The sequence below is a fragment of the Chenopodium album genome, chromosome 19, assembly GCF_948465745.1.
Source record: "Chenopodium album chromosome 19, dcCheAlbu1.1, whole genome shotgun sequence".
Lineage (NCBI taxonomy): Eukaryota > Viridiplantae > Streptophyta > Magnoliopsida > Caryophyllales > Amaranthaceae > Chenopodium > Chenopodium album.
The window spans coordinates 20,465,631-20,478,604 of NC_137852.1; the positions used below are offsets into that span (position 1 = coordinate 20,465,631).

Consider the following 12,974-nt stretch of genomic DNA (forward strand, 5'->3'; position numbering starts at 1 on the left):
CATCAATCCATCACATCATATAAGCTTCACGCTATCCCTAGGCAAACAACTACTCTAACAACATCATCAAATCAACAAACAACTAAAGAAATCAAGAATCATCAAAATATGAGGAACAATTACACTAATCAAAGATCAAATATCAATATCAAACCAAACAAACATGAATTAACAAAGCAAAGCAATAAAATGATCTTCAATACAATTGTCACCTTGAATCTTCAATCACTCAAATCACCATTGAAATTCCTCACTTTGTCTCTTTAAAATCTACTCCTAAAACTAACCCTAAAACTAGAGAGAGAAACTCTTAATTAAACTAAGAAAAATGAATTCTAATTCTACTTCTAATTGTTTCTCTCTCTACCCAAAATGGGTAATTATAAATACAAGGATTAAAGAAAAATAAAATAGAAAAGAAAAGAAAAGAAAAGAAAAAGAAAAGAAAATAAAATAGATTAATAAAAGAAAAGGAAAGTACAAGAAAACTAAAACAAAAAGAAAATTAGAAAAAGAATTAGTCCCAAACAATTAGAAAAATCGGCTCAGGGGAAGTCGGTTTGCTGCTCTTCCAAATGGGAATTAATCTCATGCTTCGCAATTCCAAAGACCCAGAATCGCGCGGCCGCAAAGGTTGCGAATGCGGCCGCGCCTGTTGAGGTGCGAGTGCTTTTGCGAGACTGCTGCTGCGGTGGTTCAATTGGTGGTGAAGTCGGTGTTTGCTGCGGCTGGAGCAGGGGCGAATGGTGGCGCAATTGGTGGCTTGAGGTTGCGGGATGAGAGTGGCGAAGGTAGCTGATTGGTGTATGGAATTGTTGCTGCTGTTGTTAGCGAATTGGGGAAATAAGGGTGTTGCATGATGGAGTTGGGGAGTAGCAATTGTGGCATTCGGTGGTTGTTATGCTGGTGGTGATTGGAGGGCTGCGGTGGCTGCTTTGCGGAGGTAGATGCGTGGTGATTGGCAGCTAATTGGCTGTTGCAAGGGCTGGTTTGGTGATTACCTGGAGGAAAGGAGGTGCGTGAGTGGTTTCGGGTGGCAAAGATGGTGGTCAGGAGGTGTGTAATTGGAGGTGCGGGAAGTTATGGGGCTGAAATGGAGTTGTTGCTGTGCTGATGTGTGCTGTTGGAGGTGTTGCTACCATGTGTTGATGGAGTTGTTGCTTTGCTGTTGTGTGGTGGAAAAGGGGAACAGGGGAAACGAGGGAATAGGTGGGTGGTGAGGTTGATGGTGGGCACGAGCATCACCCTCGCAACATGCTCTTGATGAACACCAAAGTATGCAGTAGCAAAACACCTTTTTAGTGGGTTCAAGGTTATCCGGCTTGCGAGCGCAACTTGAGAGCTCAAGGACTTGAACTTGGAACAACCACCTACAAATCGCAATTAAAACAAAGGAATAAAATCAAATAATATAAAACTAAAACCAACAAATAAAATTAAAAGAAATAAAATGAAAATGAAAATAATAAAAGAAGGAAAATATAATAAAATGAAAATATAATAAAGGAAAGAAAATGAAAAGAAAATGAAATAAAATAAACTAAAATAAAATAAACTAAAATAAAACTAAATCTATAAAATCTAAAATAAAGAGAAAGCAACTAAAATAACGAATTAGAACAAATAAAGGAGAAAATACTAGAAAAACCAAGGAATGCACAAAAGCCACAAAATAAGAGAAGAAAGATAAAATAGAGAGAGAAAGCATAAAACTAAACATTTATTGAGCAAGAAAGCAATGAAAAGAGGATAAACGACCTAAATGCTCATCAAATTGGTGCCATTTATGACACCCATCAATATTCATAATTACAAAAATATAAATAATATTATATCATACTAAAGAAAATAGTTGGAGTATAATAAATAATTATGGATTACGTCACAAAGTTATATGTAGGAAAATATTATTACATAGTATCAAATAAACAAATAATTTTTTGTCAGATGTTTATAAATGGAATATAATTAACAAATAGTACAGTAATTAAAATATTATTGTAAATAACTATTTTTAAAGCATATTGTTAGTAACGATAACCGAATTATTTATCATTCGTTTATGGACGGTTTTTTAAAAATAATAATCAACAAATTCAATGATATTATTCGGAATAATATTTTAATTACTATTAGTAAATATTAATATATTATTGTATATTTTGTTGTAAATAACAGTTTTTAAAGCATATTAAAATAATAATTTTCTTCTTCAAAAAAAAAAATAACAATAACTGTCTATAAATATTATTTTAATATAGACGTCCATACTCTAATTATAAGCAAGTTTATAAGCACTAATTAGTAAATATTGTTAATAATGAGATTAGTAACAATATTTAATACCACTGTAATATAAAATTTTTAATTACAGTTTAATTACAGTGACATCTAATACATACAGTATGATGCATCTAACAAGTCCTTTGCGCAAAAAACTCTTCTCAAATATACAGTATGACGCATTTACAATTCTACTAACAATTCATTGTGCACAAAACACAAAAATAGCATGGATATCAGCCATAACTAGAGAGCGAACGAGTCATACTGGCTTACTTTTATGGAGAAGGGCGATGAGCGTGCCAAACGAAGGAACTCCTGTAAAGGCAATCAAGAACAATTAATTCAAAGAACAATAAAACTCTTACAAGAAAAGAGTGTTATAGTTACGCAATGATTATCATACCGTTTTTGAAGCTGGTAGTGCCGTCAATCGGGTTTAAAACCCAAACATAATCAGCATCCCTCTCCTCTAGAAACCAATCCCTCTCCTCGCCAAAACTAACGATTCAAAATAGAGTTTTTAAATATTTAATCAACAAATTCAACTCAATCAATTTCCAAAAAAAAAAGGTTAAAATCGATCACATACATTAAATGATCAGGAAAATTCTGTAAAATTACAAAAATTAAAGCATCCTCAGCAGCTAGGTTAGCAGTAGTGGTTTGCTCAACAATACATCAATCTAATAACAACAAATCAACCAAATTGATCAATTAAAACTGGAAATTAAAGCGCAAAAACAGCGAAAATCTAATCATAATATACCTTTGTCGCAATTATCAAAGGTTTGAATGGATTGAGGTTTCCGGCAGCATCGGGGGCTTCATTGGCAACGTGCACAAATTCGTCAAGAATTTCGCGGGAAAATTCAAAATCGAATTCGGATGGAGGTGTTCGAAAATTGGCGATTATCGTCAGAATACGCCGTCGCATAGGGAGGAGAGGAAGGTGAGAAAGGGGGAACTTGCACCACTTCAGTGCACGGCGTCGTGGCTTTAGATGGAGTATACAAATGCCGTGGGTTTTCTTAATTTTTTGTGTTTACAAATTCTTAAGATTACTGATTTTAAACTCCCGCGCTACTTGTAGTTGAAATCAAAAGCCCTTAATATCGGGGCTTAGCCCCTCGTTTAAAAAAAAAAAAAAAAATTACGTCCAAATATTTTTTTTTTTTTTTAAAAAAGGAACAACAATTGAATATAAACTCTATTAATAAATTAAGGGATTAAGGGCCGGTTATTGTTAAATAATAGTAATCAATTTTATTTTATATAACGTGTTATTTTTTTTTCTTTTACTCCCTCTGTTCGACTGTCTCTGAATTAGTGGTCTATTACTCTGTTCAACCGTCGGCGGAGGGAGTTTAATTACAGTGAAATTACCGTATATGGCACAAGACCTAATCTAAAACATACAGTATGATGCATCTACAATTACTGTGTATGTCAAAAATACTCCTTTCATGCATTTAAGTAAAGTGACATCTAAAACATCTAAAACAAATAACATTTTTAATATTACTGTAATATAAAATATTGTTACTAATTAAACATCTAGTTATAATAAAACCGTACGTGACACACATAGTAAATAAACTGTAATACATATTAGTATGACATTAGTAACAATACTTATGTCATCATTTCCTTTTTAAATAATTTCGCGCCTTTTTTTTTTGTTGCCAAAACTTCTTTAAGAATATTTAATACTATACAATAATATTTTATTACTGTTTGTTAATTATATTCCATTTATAAACATCTTACAAAAAATTATTTGTTTATTTGATACTATGCAATAATATTTTCCAACATATAACTTTGTGACGTAATCCATAATTATTTTATTATACTCCAACTATTTTCTTTAGTATGATATAATATTATTTATATTTTTGTAATTATGAATATTAATCTTATTTTGCAATTTGATAATTATTATAAATAAATATAGTGTTAAGCTAATAATAAATATAGATAAATTACCGTATATGGCACGAGACCTAATCTAAAATATAGTGTATGGTAATTTTTATTTTAGTCATGCACGGTAATTTCCACATAATTTTTATTATTAGTTAAACACTATATTTAATTATCAAAACTATCTAATTGCAATATAAGATGATGAAAAATTCATAATTACAAAAATAAAGATAAAAAAATATATTATACTAAAGAAAATAGTGGGAGCATTACATGCATGACTAATAATGTGTATAAATGGATTATGTCACAAAGTTATATTTCGGGAAATATTATTGCAAAGTATTTCGCATTAAATATTGTCTAAGAAGCTTTGACAAAAAAGCACAAATAAATAAATAAATAAATTTAGTGGATACTTTTGTTAAAAAAAGATGTCACATGTCATTCTCAATTTCACCTTTAATATAATGTTTAGTAATAGTTACGTTATAGATATAGATTTATGTATTAAAGTTGATTCGATGCACATTATTTTTTTTTATTTTGTACTATAAAATGTAAATTAAATCAATTGATTGTAATAAAAAAAAAATCACTTTGAGCAAATAATATCAATCTTAGTAAATATTGTTACTAATTAAACATTGTTACAAATATTGTTACAAATATCACTGTAATATTTGTATCATAATAATCTAATTATAAGCACTAATTTAGAGCACTAATGCATTAAATTCGTTTATGGACGGTTATTATTTTAATATGGACGGTTATTTTTAGGAAAAATTGCTCCCATTAATCTGAACATTGCCTTGTCCGCCGAAATTAATCCCAACTTTCGTTTATTATCTATCACTCCCAACTTTAGGGGGTATTAATTTCTATTGCACCCAACAGGTCATCCAACCTGATGTAGTAGGTGACCTAAACACGTGTCAACAAGTGATAGGTCCAAAAAAAAATTTTTAAAAAAGAAAAAAAATTTAAATTTAAATTTAAAAAAAAAACTACCAAACCCAGCCGCCACCACCCCCATTCTCGGAAAACACTCCATCACAACCCTCACATCGCCAGAAATTCGCGCCCACCCCCGAAAACCCCTCCCCCGCTGCCGGAAACCGCGCCCAGCCACCCCTTCCCTTCCCCCACACCCAAAAACTCCTCCCCCACCCCCAAAAACCCCTCCCCAGCAGCCCAGTCGCGTTCGAAAACCCCTCCCTAGCAGCGTAGCCACCCTCGAAAACTCCTCCCTAGCATCCCTACCACGAAATCGGCGACACAAACCACGAAATCGGTGAAGCCCAGCCACAAAATTGGCGACGCCTAGCCACAAAATCGGCCACAAACGGCCGAAATCGGCCGGTTTAGGGTATTCAGCCCCAACATCGGCCATTTTCGGCCATTTGTGGCCAATATCGGCCACTTTTGGCTAATGGTGGTGGTGGTTTGATGTGCGTCGGTGGTGTTCGTGTGGTGGTGGGTGTAGTGGGGGTGCTGCTGGGTTGTTCTTATTTTTTTTTTTTTTTACATTTTTCTTTAATTTTTTTTTATTTTCTTTATTTTTCTCAACCAACTACATATTGACACGTGTGCAAAAAAAACACACACACACACACACAAAGGTTTACCTGCTTTACCAGTTGCAAGTCATTTGGGTGCAATAAAAATTAATACCCCCTAAAGTTGGGAGTGATAGATAATAAACAAAAGTTGGGATTAATTTGGCGAACGAGGCAAAGTTCAGATTAATGGGAGCAATTTTTCCTTATTTTTATAGAAAAATAAAAATATTTACAAATATTGTTACAAATATCACTATAAATATTATTTTAATTACTATTAGTAAATATTGGTAAATATTATTCCATAATTCGGGATTACTATTAGTAACAATAACCGAAAGTTTATGGACGATTTTTTTAATAATAATTCCGAATTATGGACGGTTATTTATTATCTTTGGGCTTTATTATGAACGGTTATTTAATATCATCATTGTAGTAATAATTCCCTAATCAAGTAACCCCTCGGTTATTTATTATGTCACACACATATATTATAAAAAAAATTATTACTACCGTGCATCGAAATTATTATGTCACACATAAAATTCCCAAATTGTACTTATTTACACTAAACTGAAATTATTTTTACCAAATATTATATGTTTAAGGTGAAGCGAACAGAGTCTTATTATACTTATTTAGTAACCTTTAAATAACAAACTGCAACATTGACAAAGTAACAACTATAACAGTAATTGGGTTACCACTATAACACTAATTTAGTAACTCTATGATGGTTGGCTACTCACATATAAAATTAGTATCAAAATTTATATTAAAATGAAAATTATAGTTTTCTAATAGGTGGTACATATGCCTCATATTATTAATTTTTATATACTTTTATATATGTTTATTATGCAAATTTATAGGAAAATTTGCCAATTACTACCGCGCATTAATGCGTATTTGAAAATTACTACCGCGAAATAAAAAACTTGTGACTTACTACCGTAAAAACTTCAAAAAATTTGCGATTACTACCAATCTCCATTTTAAGTCGTTTATGACGTCACTAACCCACGTTAAACCCATGGTTAACCTATTTAACCACCTAAAAATAAAAGAAATATAAAAAAAGGCCTAACCCATGGTTAACCCCCCAACTAACATAACTAAACCTCACTCTTCCCCTAATTTAGAAAACTGAGCAACTTAGAAATTTCTCCAAATTGCTGCTCTTTCTCAAAATTGAAGACTAATACCTCGAAGGTGTCCTCAAATCGATTCAGGTAAATTCTCAATTTGTTTAATTTCGGTCCCAAACGTGTTGTTTAATTGTGTTAGAATTTTAGGGTTTAACGACATTTCTGGAATTCGTAATTTAGGGTTTTGGAGTGTGATTTTGATTGACAAATTTAGGGGTATTGTATACTTCTTTGAATTAAACTAAGATTTAAAGATAATAAGTGATAAAAGTTTATGTTTTTGTTGTTGACTCAACAGGGAGATGTTTAGGGGGGCAAGGTGGAAGGGTTGGAAATGCAAATGTGGGTTGAACACTTCAATTATGAAATCCTAGACCAAAGAAAACCCTGTTAGGAGGTTTGTAGCTTGTCCAGACTTTGATGCGGAGAACAATACAAGAGGCCGCAAATATTTTGTGTGGTATGAGAAAGAAAGAGGAGGGAAATTGAATTGGGTAGTTGGGGGGTTAACCATGTGTTTGGCCTTTTTTATTTTTCTTTTATTTTTAGGTGGTTAAATAGGTTAACCATGGGTTTAACGTGGGTTAGTGACGTCATAAACGATTTAAAATGGAGATTGGTAGTAATCGCAAATTTTTTGAAGTTTTACGGTAGTAAGTCACAAGTTTTTTATTTCGCGGTAGTAATTTTCAAATACGTATTAATACGCGGTAGTAATTGACAAATTTTCCAAATTTATATGTGATAGTTAAATATAATCATTTTTATGCACACTTAGTACTAATATAATTTATAAAATTTTCTAACTTTATAAAATGGTCAAGAATGCTTATAATTTGTAGCTATTATAATCTAGTATTAACTATCATTGTAAATAAAATATCACTTGTTAATCTCTTACCAAACTGTAAGAGGTATTAATACATAGATTTATACATAGAGTGGTAAAATATAGGATAAATATATATTTTCTATAAATTATATGCATCACTCTATCTCTTTTAATAATATTCTACTTAATATATTACATTCTATGAAAAAGATAGAATATTAAATATTATAATATATATATATATATATATATATATATATATATATATATATATATATATATATAGTATATTTTAAGAAATATTATACTTGAGTGATAAATGAGAGAACTATATGTTCAATACGTATATATTATATTAAGTTGCATACAAGAATATAAATAAAAAATTTATTTCTTAAGATTATGTATGTAGGATAAATTTTTTTTTACTATAATTAAAGTATGAAAATATAATTTAACATCTTTTACAAAATTAATTTGCTACTTAATACTACCCTCGTTTTCCCGAGTTCTATCCATTTACAATTCCTAAAGTTAAAGTGGAGGTAGTATATTACGTTGTATATTTTATAAATAAAATAACTTATAAAATTAGTGTATTTGAGTGATAATCTACTTTTTATATATATTTAATTATGTCTTTACTAAACTGTAATACAATCTTAACTAAAATATTCAATATTCATGTGTAAAATATATCAGAGATTATACATTATGAAGATTGTTTATAATATGCAATCTATAGAATCTTTTACAATTATATACATTTTAACGATAAACAGAAAAAAATAATTAAAAAACTAAAACAGGGACACGTGTCAGCTTTGGAGCTAATGTGCTAGGTTTTATTATAGTATATAGATAACTATTTAAAATATAATATTTAAAAATATGATATTTTACCAAATAAATCACAAAAGAAATTTAAGAGAGGAGCGAGTATAGTAGTGTGAATAATGCAATTAAAATAACGGATGAAATAATTAACAAATTCATAAAATTGTTTATGAATAAACAAATTACATAAATATTCATAGTTGTAAAAACAAATGATTTATTCAACAAAAGTATTATCATTTGCGCAAGGCCACCAAAATATTATAAACAGCTATGATTGCACACATCACAACTAAAGTTGATTCAATTATAAAATCAAACTCGAAAAATCATTTTTAAAAAATTCAATGATCTTATTTTTAAAATCATTTACATTACGCTTCGTTGTGCTACGTTCATTTTTTATGTAATTATTACAATGATTTATGATTTACTTGGAATCAGTAGTTTGCTGGATGTCTGTGTGTCTGGAGAGAAGATTTACTTGATATTTGAGGCGTTGGATATTGAGTTTGGTGATTACATTGTGGAAGAAACCCCATCTATGCATATGATCAAGGTTTGTGCAGTTCTCTATGTATGTTAATTTGTATGGTGTTCTAATTTCCTTTAACATAATTTTAAAAGATTTATTGTCATTATTATTAATCTATAGTCCATGATTGTTAGATAGCTAGATGTTGTGTTTGATGACAATGTAGAATGTACTTGTGTACTATAGTCCACTATTAATTTGCTCCATTGTATGCGCTGGACTACCTCCCCAGTTTTTAATCAGGAGAAAAAAAAACAGATAACAATAAAGTAGTAATCTGGAGGGAATACCTGAATTTGTTTTTATTTTATTTTATTTTTGACAAAGACTTTTGTTGGCAACTATGTGAGCTCTTTAGCTCGTTTGAGTTTATGGATGGTTCTCTAAGGTTTTAGGTATGATTCTATTAAAATTTTGTGATATTGTTTGCTCTAGTAATGCTTTGGATTATTTATTTTAGTTCCTCTTGGAAATGTATTATTGTCATTATGTTCTTGGCAGCTATGATAATGTAGTAAAAAGCCTGCTTCATATGAGGCAAGTTAGATACATAGCAGGAATGCTGTGTGGATGGGTGATTGAGTTTCAGATTATGTCTTATTGATTTTTATGCATTACACGTAAACTTGATGTAGACTGTAAGATGTGCCAAACACTTTGCCATCTTTAAATATCTTCCAGCTTTCTGTGAGCCGAGCTTATTATTTAAAAAGAGCTTGGGAAAAGCAAGGCTGTCCACTTTGTTGGGTGCTATTGTATAATTCTTGAGGAGTTGAACGATGTGGGAAGGCTGTAAGGAGTCCTTGCAGGGTGTGCCTGCAGTTTGGGTTGCTTGTATATTCTTTCTGGCAGAGTGACAGGTATTAATACTCGTGTTAGGTCTTTTATTTTCCTTTTTGAGATCCATGTGAGATGGGCATTATCTTTCATGGTTGATGCTTACTGTCCGCATGATGACGTTGCAAATGTTCATGTAGATGACATTTTCACTTTTGTCAGTTTTGATTAAACTTTATAATTTTTGTTTTTGAATTTCAGATTGTTCTATATGGTATTTTGAGCGGCCTTAAACACCTTCATGAAAATGGCATAATACATCGAGATTTATGCCCTACCAACATTCTTCTGGACAGAGATAGAAAAGTGAAGATTGCTGATTTTGGTCTTGCACGCTATTCAAGTGACAGCCATGAGAGATACACTCATACAGTAGTTTATTCAATTCTACTTGAATGAATGTTATGTCTTATGTAACAAAATATTCTAGCATTATCTGTCTTGAGATAATATTAGCCTTTTCAATTTTGCAGGACTGTACATATGAGTACACTTCCCCTGAACAGTTACTTTCTGCTCCCTACTCGTTTCCTTTTGATATTTGGGCTGTGGGATGTATCTTTGCTCAGATGGTGAAGGGAGGAGATACTCTCTTAATGTACATCAGAGAATTAGCAGCTGTCGCAAGTATCTCAAGGTTTGTCCGTTGCTAGGAACTATTTTGTCCTTTCAATTTATCTGTTGTCCAGTTTACATCTTTGCTTGTCTTGAAGGGTGTTTGGGACACCACATGAGAAAACTTGGCCTGGTGTAACTCAACATTCACCTAGTCTCATCTCAGTGTCTTATCAGTCTGGACAGGTAATATGCGTGTAATTTTGTCGTTGATTTTGGTGTTTAAACAATAGGTGTTCCTAAGGGTATCTCTCGGCTGCTAATGCCAATGTAACAAAGAATTCATACATTTTAGCAACTTATTCTAGTTGAACTTGAGAGACATCGTACTCTTATTTCCTAACACATGACATGAGCATATGAAAAAAGAGATGTATATAATACTTAAAAATTCAATGTGGCCTATTATTTTGAAAGAAACAAGTATTACTGTATTACTGTCTTGATTACTGCGGTTTATGTTTGTACAATTTCTAATTTTTTATTGTCCTTTTCATTCTTAGAGTAGCTTGAATCATTGACGAGGATTGGCCCTGACTAGCCACACTGAAGCTTAGTACAGTGGCTTGCTAGGGCTTTTGTTGTTTGAAGCTTAGTAACATCAATATATGTGAACTTCTAGCTTATGTCAAAAAATTATAAAGTAATTCTGTAAGTTTTTTAGGATGGATGGTGGAAATAGTTCTGGCATAGTGGTGGTTAGTGTGCGTGTATGGAGGGAGGCGGTTGTTGTTGAATGGACGGTTGTGGTGGTGGTCAATAATAAATTTAAAAACAAATAGATTAGTGACCAAGAGCGAGAGAGGGGGGGCCATATCTTGGTCGGCTGTGGTCGAACATGGTCAGGCCATGTCAGAGAAGCTGGTGGCAGTGGTGGTGTCCATTGCTTCCGAGGGATGAAGACTGTTAGGATTTTTAGGTTTTAAGAGAGGGAGACAGAGCAAGCGAGAGAAAGAGAGAGTGAAGGGTAATGAGGTGGGGAAAGAGAATTGTAAAGGCTGGGGCGGCAGTTTGCCGTTTACATCAATAGACAATAGCCCAATATACCTTAAAAACTATTTGTACAACATATTATTAGAGCACATAAATTAACCATAGTCGGCGTAAATGAAAGTGATGCATTAAAAAAAGAGGAGTGACGTACTCAATTATATTTAATAAATTTGGCAATGTTAATCTTATTTGGTTTTATTACTTTAGTTGTATGCCCATATTTATGTGTCACACATTTAGTTTTGATCTGCGTAATTTTTTTTTTATGATCTGCCAGTGATCAAGTAGTGGCAAATTAATGATATTTCTTGTCTATCAATTATGACGGCCTTAAGCTACAACTTTATGTATGACTGAGAAAATTCATTCCACCCTTATGCTTGGTTTTAAAAAGCGAGAGGGCGCACCGAGGCGGAAAGGGTCCCCAGAGCCTAGGCACAAGGCGCAAAGTGGAGGAGCGCGCCTCTTGGATATGAGGCACACCTTAAGTGCCCAAAACCTTATAGCTTACTTCTAGACCAAGAAATAAGCCTTAAATAATCAAAATAACATATTATAAATGCATAAATTAACAAAGGAACTACAAGATACCCTTAAAAGGCGCTAACGGCCTCAAGTGCGCCTAGGCGTGCTTTTTAAAACTAAGCCCTTATGTATTTGTAATATAAAACCTGATATGCTATTTTGATTTGTCTTTATCAGGGTTTGGCACAAGAAGTTCTGCAGCTTGATTCTTTTGGTTTAGATCTTCTATCGGTAGCTTTATTAAGTTTTTATATAGTTAAGACATTTGGTTGGTGGAAACTTGTTTATTTACTATGTGTACATTGCAGAAACTGTTGGCTTTGGATCCACAGAAAAGAATCACCGCTGAGGATGCACTAAAGCATCCATTTTTCAATAACCTGGTACGTGTTTTCTTCTTGTTGAAAAAGTCTTTGATTCAAGTTTAGGAGGTCAATTAATCAATTCTGAACGTAAAATTTGACCATCTTGGGTGTGACTTATTCATGATTCTATGATTCCATTTTCCAGAGCCTTATGGCTTGCTTGGTGGTATGCCATAATAAGTGATGCTAATGGCTTATATGTAATTTGCAGCTATGAAATATTATCCCCAGACACGTGATCAAGTTCACAAATTTCCAATTGATGATTAGGAAAAACACATGTTTAGGGATAACTAGTATGGTACCCGTGCAGTTGCACGTTTTAAAAGTTTAAATATTAAATCTCACAAAATCGAAATCAAAGTTAGCTTAATAAAAGTAGTGATATTTTTTTTTTTACATTATATGATTATTCATTCACAATAATGTGTATTATTGCATATCATAATTTTAATTCAATGTTGAAGGAAAAAAAAAATTAATTTAGAGATATAGAAAAGTTTATGT

At 32.1% G+C, this 12,974-nt stretch overlaps 1 protein-coding gene across 1 annotated transcript; it reads left to right on the forward strand.

The window, feature by feature from the left end:
* The first annotated feature begins 9,048 nt into the window (after positions 1-9,048).
* On the forward strand, positions 9,049-12,684 carry LOC145594161 (cell division control protein 2 homolog A-like). The gene is made up of 6 exons (XM_081650498.1): positions 9,049-9,992; positions 10,171-10,606; positions 10,683-10,770; positions 12,280-12,333; positions 12,411-12,485; positions 12,679-12,684. The coding sequence occupies exons 2-6, from the start codon at positions 10,365-10,367 to the stop codon at positions 12,682-12,684; spliced, it is 465 nt and encodes a 154-aa protein (XP_081506624.1). The 5' UTR covers positions 9,049-9,992; positions 10,171-10,364.
* Positions 12,685-12,974: the final 290 nt, after the last annotated feature.